A 12,010-nucleotide genomic window follows, 5' to 3' on the forward strand; every position below is an offset into this window, starting at 1 on the left:
ATTTCCTCTCGTTTTTCAATTTTTTTTCTTTTCAAAAGTAATCTGCTCATCTCCTTAAAATATTATTCTAGATTTCCCAATATATGGTTGGGGATTTGGCGGCGGTGGATTATATGGAGGTACTGGTCCAGTTATATTTGCTTCTGCTGCTATAGCGCCTATGGCCGCTCATGGTGGACTTGGAGCCGCCATTGGTGGCGGTGGCGCTGGTTTTTCAAGCAATATTCAACCAGTTGTTCGAAAATTATTCCCTGAAACTTGGATATACGATAACAACAATGCGTAATTATTTATTAGATTATTTTTTGTAATAATTCGCTTCTTCCAATTCGTTTTCAACTTAATTCTTCATATTTTATTTGGGTCTATTTTTTAAAACTACAGTGAATGTAATTTGGTATACTTTTCTGTTTCTTTCATAACTGTATTTATTACTATTACCAAATCCCATCGAAACTATATCAAATTATTAATTGGCATATATGTTTTGTTGCTAACAACAAAAATATATTAATAATTACTTCAATTATACCAGTTTATACCAATTAAAAAAAAAAAACCTGGTTCTAATATGAATCACATAATTTTAATATTATTTGATATACAAATAATATCTTGTTAGTTGAAGGTTTTATTGATTTTTTATATTTATACCAATAAGATATAAATACAGATTAGAATATAGGGGCGGCAGAATTCGAAGGGGAAATATTTATTAGGGCAAATCTGTTGCATCCAATCAAGGATCTTCCTTTATTTTGATATTCTTAAAACAGGTTTACCAACTGAATGGAAATTGTATTCGATTTTCGATGTTTCTTTTCAAAATTAGAGTCCTCATCTCTTAAAAAATAAAATAATTCTAGATTTCCCATATTATCATGGTTTGGGAGGATTTGGTGGTGGATTCGGAGGAGGTGCTGGTCCAGTTATGTTTGCTGCTGCTGTAGGTATTCCAGGCCCACCACCACCTATGGCCGCTCAAGGTGCACCTGGAGCTGCCGGTGGCTTTGGAATTAGTATTCAACCAGTTGTTCGAAAATTATTCCCTGAAACTTGGATATACGATAATATGAAAGCGTAATTATTTATTAGATTATTTTTTTTTTTTTTTTAAATAATTTCTTTGTGGGTTGTCGCTTCTTCTAACTGGTTTTCAATTTAATTCATCATATTTTTGTTCGAGTCTATTATCTTAAAACTAACGAAGGGATTGAATGCTTAGTGGTATAATTTATTATTCTACAAAAAGAAATTTCAATTTCAGTGTTCAAAAATGAACACTGATTTCATTGAATTAATTTATGTTATGTGGTATTTTTGAGTTGGGTCTAAAACTTAAAAATTCAGCTTTAAAACCCGTCGAAACTATGTATAATTACTATTAGGTTTATACTTTTTGCTAACTACGGGAATATATTAATAATTCCTCCAATTATACCAGTTTATACCAATTAGCAAAAATTGATTACAATGCGTTTTGTATAATATTTATAATACGAGATATTTGATGGCTAAAAATACTTTAATAATAACTTTTTATTTGGAGTTTTGGTTGGTTTTGTTGATATTTATACCAATAAGAATCGAATAAAGGGAAATGAAAAATATGCTTGGTTTGATATCATAATTAGGCAAACTATAAACATGAATGGAAATACCAACAAAAGTAATGTTAAACAAATGTGTGCTGATTGGTATAATCTCGTCTAACACACACTCCGATCATAAATGTAACTATTTTTTAATGGAAAGTTTTACATATTCCAAAAAGGCTGATTTTTTTCAAATTTCAAAAACCCTGATTAAAAAAAAATTCTACGGTAAAGTTCTAACCAAACAAAAATATATTATTCTAGGATTCTTTGGTTGGGGAGGTGGTATTTTCGGAGGTATTGGTCCAGTTATGTTGGCTAATGCCATGCCAGCTGCTATGCCAGCAGCTATGGCTCCTGTTAATTCAATGCCCAGTGGTGGTGCAATGCCAAACCAAATTGAACCAGTAATTCGACAACTTTTCCCTGAAAGTTGGATATATGACAACATTGATGAGTAAATATTTGTTGAATTTATTAAAAAAAATACTCTTTGTTGCTTCGTTGCTTCTCCTAATTGGCTTTCCAATCAATTCATTGTAATTTTCTTAAATGTGTTGTTTTTGTGTTGTGTTATTTGTATTTGCTGTGTCTTGTTTTTTTTTTTTTTTTAGTAAAAAGAAAGAGAACTAAATGGTATAATTCTACAAAAAAAATCGGAAACAATTTTTGTAATTATATTTTAGGGATGTTTCAGGGTCTCTTTCTAAATTGAGTCAAAATTGTATTAAAATTAATTTTTTACAAATATACATTTATCACTTAGACTAGTTTATACCAGTTATAAAAGTTATTTCAAATTGATTTTGGATAATATTCACTTCAAAACTAAACGTGAAAATGTTAGGAAATAACCCCATTAGTTTGGGCTAATATTTAGTGAATGTATAAACTGGACTTAATCGAAAATAATACGTACGTTTTCAATTACAAAATGTAGTAATAGTATTCCCATGAAAAATGAACTTCAAGTATATCATCTCAACATTCGGAAAAAAAATGTCCGTAAAAGTTTCGAAAAATTTTCGAAAAAAGCCATGATTTTTCAAAATTTTCTCTAGAAAGAAAATTTATCTTAAAAATATAATTTTAGGATTCCCAATAAGAGGTTGGGGTAGAGGTGGTGTTGGAATGTTCAGACGTCTTGGTGCACCTATGCCTGCTGCTTTTGCATTCCCAGCAGGAATTTCTGCTTTGTCTATGGCCCCTCAAAGTTCTTCGAGCAATATTCAACCGGTTGTACGAAAATTATTCCCTGAAACTCTGATATACGATAATAATGAGACGTAATTATTTTATTTTTTAAATTAGTTAAAAAAAAACCCTGATTAGTTTTGTTCAGTTCATTAACATTTAGCTTCATCATTTATTTTAACATTTTTGTTCTTAATTAAATTGTTAATACTTTTTTTTAGTTTTGGATTATGATTCACTTGAATATGATATAATATTGCTTGAATATGAAATGACAGAATCCATACAATTTGAGTCATTTGATTCAACTGAACTTGGCGACTCAAATTCGTCTACAGAAGAAATTGATAACCAACCAATAAAAGTTCGTCAAGAATTTCCAGAAACATGGATATTTGATGATTTAAAAATGTAATTAAATTTTATGTGTAAAAAAGTTCTCAGCACACTATACTCGAGGTGAAGGCCAAAAATTCAACATCATTTTGTTAAATTTAGGGATGATTCAGGGAAGTTGAGTTTGGACACCATCGGCACCCAGAAATTTTATAATTTCATTAAGAATATTTCTGACTGGTATAAAATTTGTATTATTGGTATAAAGTGCTCTAATAACCACAGGAACCGAACTCAAAAAAAAAATCCTTGCAAAAGTTTTTTTTTATTCGTTATGTGGAATTAGACCAGTTTATACCAATCTGTAATGAAACAAATATAATAATTCAAATTTGGCCCGTTTTTTACTTACAAGAACTTCCATCTTAAGTTCAAAAAATTATACAATTAATAAATGTACCTGTCCACATTTTGCCAATAGTATGATTATACCAGTCAAAACAAGTGATTTTCAATGAAAAAAAAAAACTATGGATTAAGGAATTTTTCATGAAAAATTTTATATTATAAAAAATTCGACAAATGGGAGTAAAATTTCGTTTAAAGTTAACAATTCCAAAAACAATTGGCTGAATATTTTGATTTCAAAATTAATTTGTTTTAGGAAACATATGGTACGGTATGGCAGAAATGGAGGGGCCAATTATGCTGGCAGATGCCATGCCGGCAGGGGCTGATATGTCTGTGGTAATAAGTTAAAAGAGCTTATGTCGACATAAGTGAAAAACGATTTTATTTGCTTAACATGTTCACCTTTTGTTCAGCTTTGTTTTAGTCTGGGTCTCATTTCTCTACGCAAAATATAAACCGTTAAATTAAAAAAAATATAATAATAGCTTAAGTCTTTTTGGACAAAAACTGCATTTGCAAAATAGCTTATGTATAAAATCGTCAAAATCTTAAAAATAATACACTTTTTTAAATAAGCTTAAGTCATGACATAAGCTACTATGACAATTTGAATTCAAATATATTCATCGCTTAGGTCAACATAAGCTATTTTAAACTTGTGGTCGAGTGAACCATTTGTGTTCTTATGTCGACTCAAGTCATTTTAAAAAAATGCATTTTGAACCAAACCCAATTTTGCAAAACAGCTTAAGTAAACATAAGCTGTTTTGTTCCTTGAAATGTCTGCAAAATTGTATACTTAAGTCAAAGTAAGTTATTTTTTCAAATGTAACGGCCGTCCCGAACGTTTTCAAGGAAAAATATACATATGAAAATTAAGGGTATAACAAGCCTGTACCCAGAAAAAAAAATTGTTGGTTTAGCGGCAACAGTTTAAAAGTAATCACAAAAAAAGTAAAAAAAAATCTGGTCCACAAACTTCATTTGCTTATACTGAAAAATGATAAAAATTGACTTAAGCTCTTTTAACTTATTGACACAGATGTTACTCGCTTCTGACACTGCCCGTCCATCTGGTAGTGGTCCCGATGGTGTTCCAAAATTACGACAATTATTCCCTGAATCTTGGATTTATGATAACTGTGAAAAGTAATTATTTCTGTGTCCCATATTAAATGTGCGCCATTTTTTGTTGTGAAACTTAATTGTTTCATGCTTTCTTTTCTTTGTGAGATGATTTTTAAAATCTGTTATTATGCATTCTATATGTCATCATTTTTATTTAGTGTTTATCTTTTTGTATTTTTTCTAATATATTTTTAGTGTTTTTTTTTTTTTTTTGTTAGTTGTTGTTTTAAGGGAAGTTTGTATTTTGCAAGTTATCGAGCCTATTTGGCAATCTATTGTTGCAAAATATTGTTGAAAAGAGTTGTTTTTGAAGAAGACAAGCCTAGATTTTTAGGAGTTGATTTGTGTATTATTAATGTTTTCATGTTTCGGTGGTGGATATACTCGTTTGTTTCATTTTTTTATATAAATATTTTTGCAGAAAAACTGTATTTAAAACAAATTAAAATTTTATTGTTTTAATTAATTTATTTTAATTAATAAATTAAATCTGTTCGTTTTCGACGGTGTGCAGTGCAAGGTGAGTGCTGAAACAAATTAGATTAAGATTTAAAAAAAGCTAAAAACAAATGCAAGGTATTATTCTTATTTTTAAGCCAAAAAAAAAAGTTTTAAAAATTAAAACTTCATTGTTACCAACAGTTAATATTATTTCCACTTAAAAGTTCTAGTTTATAGAATCAGCTTTTTGACCAATACAAAATTTTCAAATTGAAAAGACAAAAACGAAAAAAAATCTGGAATTTTACAAGGTTGCCCTCCTTTAAGACGAAAGTTTTTTTGCGATAACGTAAAATGTAGAAAGTGCTTAACATTTTATTCCAAAAAATGTTCAATTCTATCAATGCAATGTTTAAAACAATATAAACTTATTTTACAAAAATAAAACAAAAATATACCAGCTCATTCCACTTTATTTCCCTTTATTTTGCAATTTTTTTTTAAAGATTGTAAAGCGATTTGTCAAATTTCATCAAAAAAAAATGTTTGGTTTTGTTCCAATAGGATTAAGACCTTTAAATGGAGTTTCTAGACTCAGACCTTCGGTGATGCGTTTATCTATTATCCCTAGACCCCATTCAGCACCAGCAATTCAACCTTCAACACAAAATAATAATGTCAAAGAAATAAGAAAGGAATTTCCTGAAACATGGATAGTTCATAATTTTAACACGTAATTAAATTAAATCAATTAAATTTCTATTAAAAGTTAATCATTTAAGTTTATTTTTTCATTAATTTGCATTTTTCGGTAAAGGATATCGAGCTTAGTAATATGCTTCATTAGTCTCCCTTATTTTTTTGCATTTTTTAATTTCTTTGATCATCTCTTTAACCATTTTGAGACCTTGAATAAAAACATAATTTTTGTACAAAAAAAAACTTTATGAATTTATGATACATTATTTGAATATAAAATAAGAATTTCATTCCAATTCCCATTCGGAGGAAGAGACTATATTTCGATTTTTGGAAAAATCTTTGACTGCACCAATACCAAAAAATAATTTTTACTCTTAAAATTTATATATTTTATTATTTATCTAAATAAATATTTCAGGACAATTGTTTAGAATTAGTTTGAGAGGACGTGTAAATATGCGCCAAAGAATAAATGTACCCTTTTCAATGGATAATGATGATGTTCCTCCAACAATACGACCTTTAAGTACAAAAATGAGAACAAAAACTTCTTCAGGCACAAAACTTTTAAAATCTCGTAAATTATTTTCAGAAAATTGGATATTCGATAAATTTAAAAAGTAAATAATAAATCATTATTATTTTTTTTTTATTTTCTAAAAATTGGGTTCCTCGCATGAAAATTACGCTGTTTTTTGTCTCCTTCAAAAACAAATATGCTAAAAAAAATCAACTTTGGGTATCCCTGTTTTATGAGTTGTAAAATTTGGATTCAATTGGGAGGTTATTGTCTATAATTTTTTTTAACTTTCATAAAAATTTATAGGTAAAATTTGTTTGTTATTTTTGCTGAAAAATTAAAAAAAAAAAAATAAAATTAATCCTTGCTGATATATAAAATCGACAGGATATTATGGAATAATGCCTTTAAGTGCTGTTGCATTTCAATTGAGACCCCAAAGTCACCCTATACCCGTAAATGATCCAATTCCAGTATCAGTAAATATTGTTCCAGAAATAAGAAAGGAATTCCCTGAAACATGGATTGTCGAAAATTTCAACACGTAATTAAATTTTTTATATTTTTTTTTTCAATTGGCTTAACTATCTTTTTATCTACTTGTACATAAATAAAAAAATTGTGCAAAATTTCAAACTTTTTAAACGTAATATTATTAAATTTAATAAAATTTAGTTTAAAAAGTATTAAATTTTGCACATATTTCAGCTTTGGTTCCTTTTAAATGAGTTTTTGGTGTCTTTTTCCTTCTTCTTCTCTTCTTTATTTCTTTATTTTTATATTATTTTTGAGGCTTAATATTAATTTGGTTAAAGTATATATTAAAACAAACTGTATATATTTTCTTAAATTATTATTTATTTGATGCAAACATTTTTTATTTACTCTACGATTTTTGTACTGGGGATTTAATTTTTGTTTTTTTTTTTTAATGCAAAGGAAGAAACAAGTTACTCTTCTTAAAAATAATTCTCACTGACATATATTTCAAATAATTTCAGGGCGGGTCTTAAGAGGCCGTGGACGTACAAGGTCTCGTACAAAGTCTCGCATAAGTATTAATATTATGGCTTATTCAAGTTCAAGTCATGCTGCTGTTATTCCAAAACAAGTTGCAAAAACTTCTCTAGGAATAAGTCTTTCCAAAGTTCGTAGTATATTTCCGGAAAGTTGGATATTTGACAAGTAATTAATAATTTAAGAAAATTATTAACCAGGATAAAACAACTTTTTGTTTAATAGGCATGGTGCATGGTATTATTAAGTATTGAATGAAATTTTATGCATCTAATACGTCTTTGAAGTATTGAATTAAAGTTTTTTTTAAAAAAATTTATATATCAATTTCTTCAGCAAGATTGAATATTTATGTACTCCTGTAAAATAGAAGATCCCCAGTTAAAATAATTTCAATAAAAATACCAATTTTTCAAGTGCTAAAACAGAAATTCTCATGAATTTTCCTTAAGTTTTGTGATTTTTTAAAAAATTTTAAAATTTATATTTTTAAAAATATCACATAATAAATTGCATCAATAAGACCCACCATTTCGGTTTTTGGACAGGGAATCTTGATTATTGGAAGATTAGCACTGAGTTTCGTAAGTGCTCAAATTTTGAGACCAATCATTGCTATGGAGAATCATAATTATAGCTTTTGTCAATATCCACATTTTTTGACACCAATCATGAATGTTTTGGTTTTTGGGACGATTCATTATTTTTAAACCACTGTTAACTTACAGTGACAATTTTATCAAAATCGATTCGGTGGTTCAAATTCAAACAAAAAAAAAAAAAACGATTTCTTATCTGAAAAAAAAAATTAATACATTTATTTGAAAGTTTATTGCTTTCAAACTATCTTGAAGTGAATAGAATATTTGACATTTTTTCGATAGATTTTTCTCCTCGATTGTTTTTAATTGGTAAATGTCTTTGACGCTTTTGAGTTATTTAGACAATTATTTTTAACATTTTTTGTAAAATTTCACCTTTTTTTACTCAAACATAAAAACCTTCAATCAATTCCAGTTCGAATAATGTATAATAATTATTGGCCAAGAATTAGGGATTATCCAATGGCTATGGCTGCATCAGCCACAACGGTTTATGTGGGATCTAAACGACTATCTGCAGAAATGTCTCCTGGAATGGTGCCAAAAATTCGTAAATTATTCCCAGAAACTTGGATATACGATATTGGCAAAAAGTAAATTATAAAATAATGCAGTTTTCTTGGGTTTAAATTAATTGTTGTGTTCGTTTTGAAATTTATTACGCATGTTGAATTTATATTGTTTTTTTTTTAATGAATTCTGTTAAGAAAAAAAAAAATAATTTGGCTCAAAAAATTAAATAATTAACATTATTGGTTATATCTCATCGGATGATATGCAAATGCATTAGGGCTCAATTTATTCAATCCTCGTTAAATTTAAAGTCTCCATTAAAAATTAAAAAAACTGTCAAATCCCATACAAATTTTATTTGTTTCCCTTTTTAAATGGCAACTTTAAATTTAATGGAGTGCATTGCTCTGGGAACTAAAAAAAATGTAAATTAAATCAACGTTTGCCAGTGGACCCTGTCACATATTTTCCAAAATTTTAAAAATTAACAAAATATAGCTAAATTTAAAATAGAGGGAATAATTTATCCATATATATATTTATTTGTTTTATAAAATCTATGGTCAAATTTGTTTGTTTTTGTGCTGTATATAAAATTAAAAAACCTAAAATTAATATTTGACGATATATAAATTGACAGGAATAATAATACCTTTAAGTGCCACAAATTTTTTCGCTATACCCCAAAATGAACCAAGTCCAATATCAGCATCAGCAAATATTGTTCCAGAAATAAGAAAAGAATTCCCTGAAACCTGGATTGTCGAAAGTTTTAACATGTAATTCAATTTTGTTTTAAATAGAAATAACATCTGTATGCAAAATTAAATATTTTAAACTAAATATTAATTATTTTATAATATAGTTATTGGTTTAAAATATTTAAAATTTTGCACAATTTTTAACATGGACTTTGTTTTTTTTTTTTTAATGAATTTTTGGTGTCTGTTTTCTTCTCCTTCTCCTTATTTTTCTATTATTTTTTTTAAAATTATTTTTGTAGGTCTTAATTTAGATTGGTTAAATTAACATCTATAAAAAGTTTATATATTTTGTGAAATTATTTAAGGTACTCATACAACTACTATGTTAAATTTATATGGGCCATTTTTTTTTTTTTTTGGAAATGATTTTAGGCCTTTAAAACGGGTTTCAAGTAAATTGGTTAAGTAATTTTTGAGATCATTATCATAACAATTTTTTTTCTTAATATGTAAATAATCTCTAAAGAGCTGTATTTTTGTATTGGTTTATTTTGTAGGACGCAAATTTAATCCCAGATACAGATATAAAGTGAATTCAATACCAAGGCCAATGCCAAGGCCACTTACAGTAGGTGGAATTTCCCCTCAACAATATCCTCAGGAAACGATTCAAAATAATGTAATGATGGCAAAACCTTTGAAAACTCGTAAAAGCTTTCCACAAACATGGTTTTTTGAAAACTACAAGATGTAAATAGTTTTTTTTTCTGACTCCCAATTTCTTTTAAACAAAAACTCATGAAAATATTTTCATACATTTCTTGCACCTTAAATTTTTTTATTTTCTTATTTCATCTATCAAAACACAGTATTTTTGAATGCACCTACACTACAATTTTAGAGAGAAAGTTGTCATATTTTTATATTTGAATAAAAATAAAAAAAAATAATTTTTTTTTTTTTTAATGGAAATTTTAAAAGGATTTATAAAAACAATTTATGCAAGAAATTTTACTTAAGGTTGAAAATTTAAACCCAATTTGAAAATTTTTTTTGTTGGTTTCAAAAATATTTTTGTTGTTAAATTCCTTCTGATAGTACATAAACAATTTCTAACTTCAGTAACGAGATTTCTTCGAAAATTATATAACTCAAAATAAGCGTGGTCATACAATGTTTCAAAAATAGCAATTTTGCAAAAAAGAACAATTTTTCGGTCCAACACTTTTTTATATTGTCACTTAAAATCTAATATAAATCGATTTGTTACTATTTGTGAAATAATAATTTCTAACAAAATGTGCAAATAAAATTACAGATCGAAGATATTATAATCATTATTGGCCAGGATATGGAGGATTTTCTCCAAGAACTGTTGGATTCTATCAAATCGTCGCCTGAGAATTGTTTTGTCGTATACGCCAATTTTGGAATTTTGGGAAATCGCATTTTAAGGTTTGAGCTTTTATAAAAAAAAAACTGGCCGATAGATTTTTTTCAATTTTTAATAGAATATTTTGTGCGATATTTTCTTCATATTTATGTTGTCAAAATTGTCACATCTATTTTAGTTTTCAAATTATCAAGGTTTTTATCCAAAATCAGTTTGTCGTAAACGCCACCAAAATCAACTTTTTTTCCATCCCATACACGTACGACAAAGTAGATGCACGTACGACATTCCAATATTAAAAAATAAATAAAAACATTTTCACAGTTCGTTTTTATTTATTAATTAAACATTTAAAAAAATAGTTTCTTATTACATAGAAGTAGTATTGGTTTGACTTAGAGGCTCAATTATTAAAATAAATAGATAAATAAAGAAAAACCAAAAAATATGACCATAAACATAAAAAAAAATTGAAAAAATGTCAACAAAAAATAAAAGTCATCCTATGGCTATGAAATATGAAAGAAATAAAATAAAAATAAACCAAGTTTGGTTAAATTAATAAATTAATATATGGTCATAAATAAAAGTAAACTAAATAAATATCAAACTAAAGAATTTATTCCAATTTTTTGATTTGAATAACGCTTCATAATATTCTTGGTCTGATTTAGGCATTAATATGAAAAGGCTTTTAATATCAATAATCTTATCCTTAGTTATCGAGTTAGATTTTTTAGTAATTTGAAGACATTGGCTGAACAAATTTACAGGAGTTGCTATGGTAGACTTTTTATATGTTTTAAATATTGATGAGCTTTTATATTCCACTTTTCTACCGCTCGCTTTATAAAATAGTGTAAAAGTATCATCAGTATCATCAATTTGCAAAACAATAACGCAAATTTAGCGAAGAACAATGGCGCCTTAAAAAAATAATTTTCGACCAGCAGGTGTTTTTTGCGAGCGGGTGCAATAAAAAAACTCACAGCAACCCTTTTTCGCTTCGTTCACGATAACGCGCGTGAACGAAGAGGCGCCACGGGCTCAGCGCCCACGACTACAGTCGACTTGTTGATCTTGTGTGTTCGATACAAGATCAATAAGTATACAGCAATAAAACAGCAACCTTTTTTTCACTTTACTTCGTTGAAGACAGCGCGCGCGAACGAAGTGACAAGATCAATAAGTGTACAACAATAAAACAATAAAACTGCGACCTTTTTTCACTTCGCTCAAGACAACGAGCTTGAACGAAGCGGCGCCCGCGACCGACGGTCGACTTCTTGATCTTGTGTTCGATAGAAGATCAACAAGTGTACATATTTATAAGCGGTACTTGCGACCGAGGATGAGGTCAAGTATCTAGCGGCAGGAACAAACGACAAGAACCATGACAAAATATACAACATTTGAGATGTCTCTCAGATGCACTTATTTCTTCCTTGCACCAC

General features: G+C 28.0%; 1 protein-coding gene across 32 annotated transcripts in view; it reads left to right on the forward strand.

Moving 5' to 3' along the window:
* LOC129907878 (CD109 antigen) overlaps window positions 1–12,010 on the forward strand; it is a 57,678-nt gene that overhangs the window by 23,443 nt on the left and 22,225 nt on the right. The window contains exon 9 of one of the 32 annotated variants that reach the window (XM_055984305.1): window positions 72–282. The exons of 21 other annotated variants lie outside the window; for them this stretch is intronic. In XM_055984305.1, the coding sequence (XP_055840280.1) occupies window positions 72–282 (211 nt within the window). Of the gene's footprint in view, window positions 1–71; window positions 283–866; window positions 1,081–1,859; window positions 2,053–2,688; window positions 2,882–3,010; window positions 3,201–6,225; window positions 6,428–6,714; window positions 6,872–7,328; window positions 7,513–8,361; window positions 8,540–9,099; window positions 9,239–10,481; window positions 10,551–12,010 lie in introns of all 32 variants that reach the window. 10 more of the 32 variants (XM_055984304.1, XM_055984311.1, XM_055984312.1 and 7 more) reach the window with 10 other exon arrangements.

The sequence above is a fragment of the Episyrphus balteatus genome, chromosome 1, assembly GCF_945859705.1.
Source record: "Episyrphus balteatus chromosome 1, idEpiBalt1.1, whole genome shotgun sequence".
Classification (NCBI taxonomy): Eukaryota; Metazoa; Arthropoda; class Insecta; order Diptera; family Syrphidae; genus Episyrphus; species Episyrphus balteatus.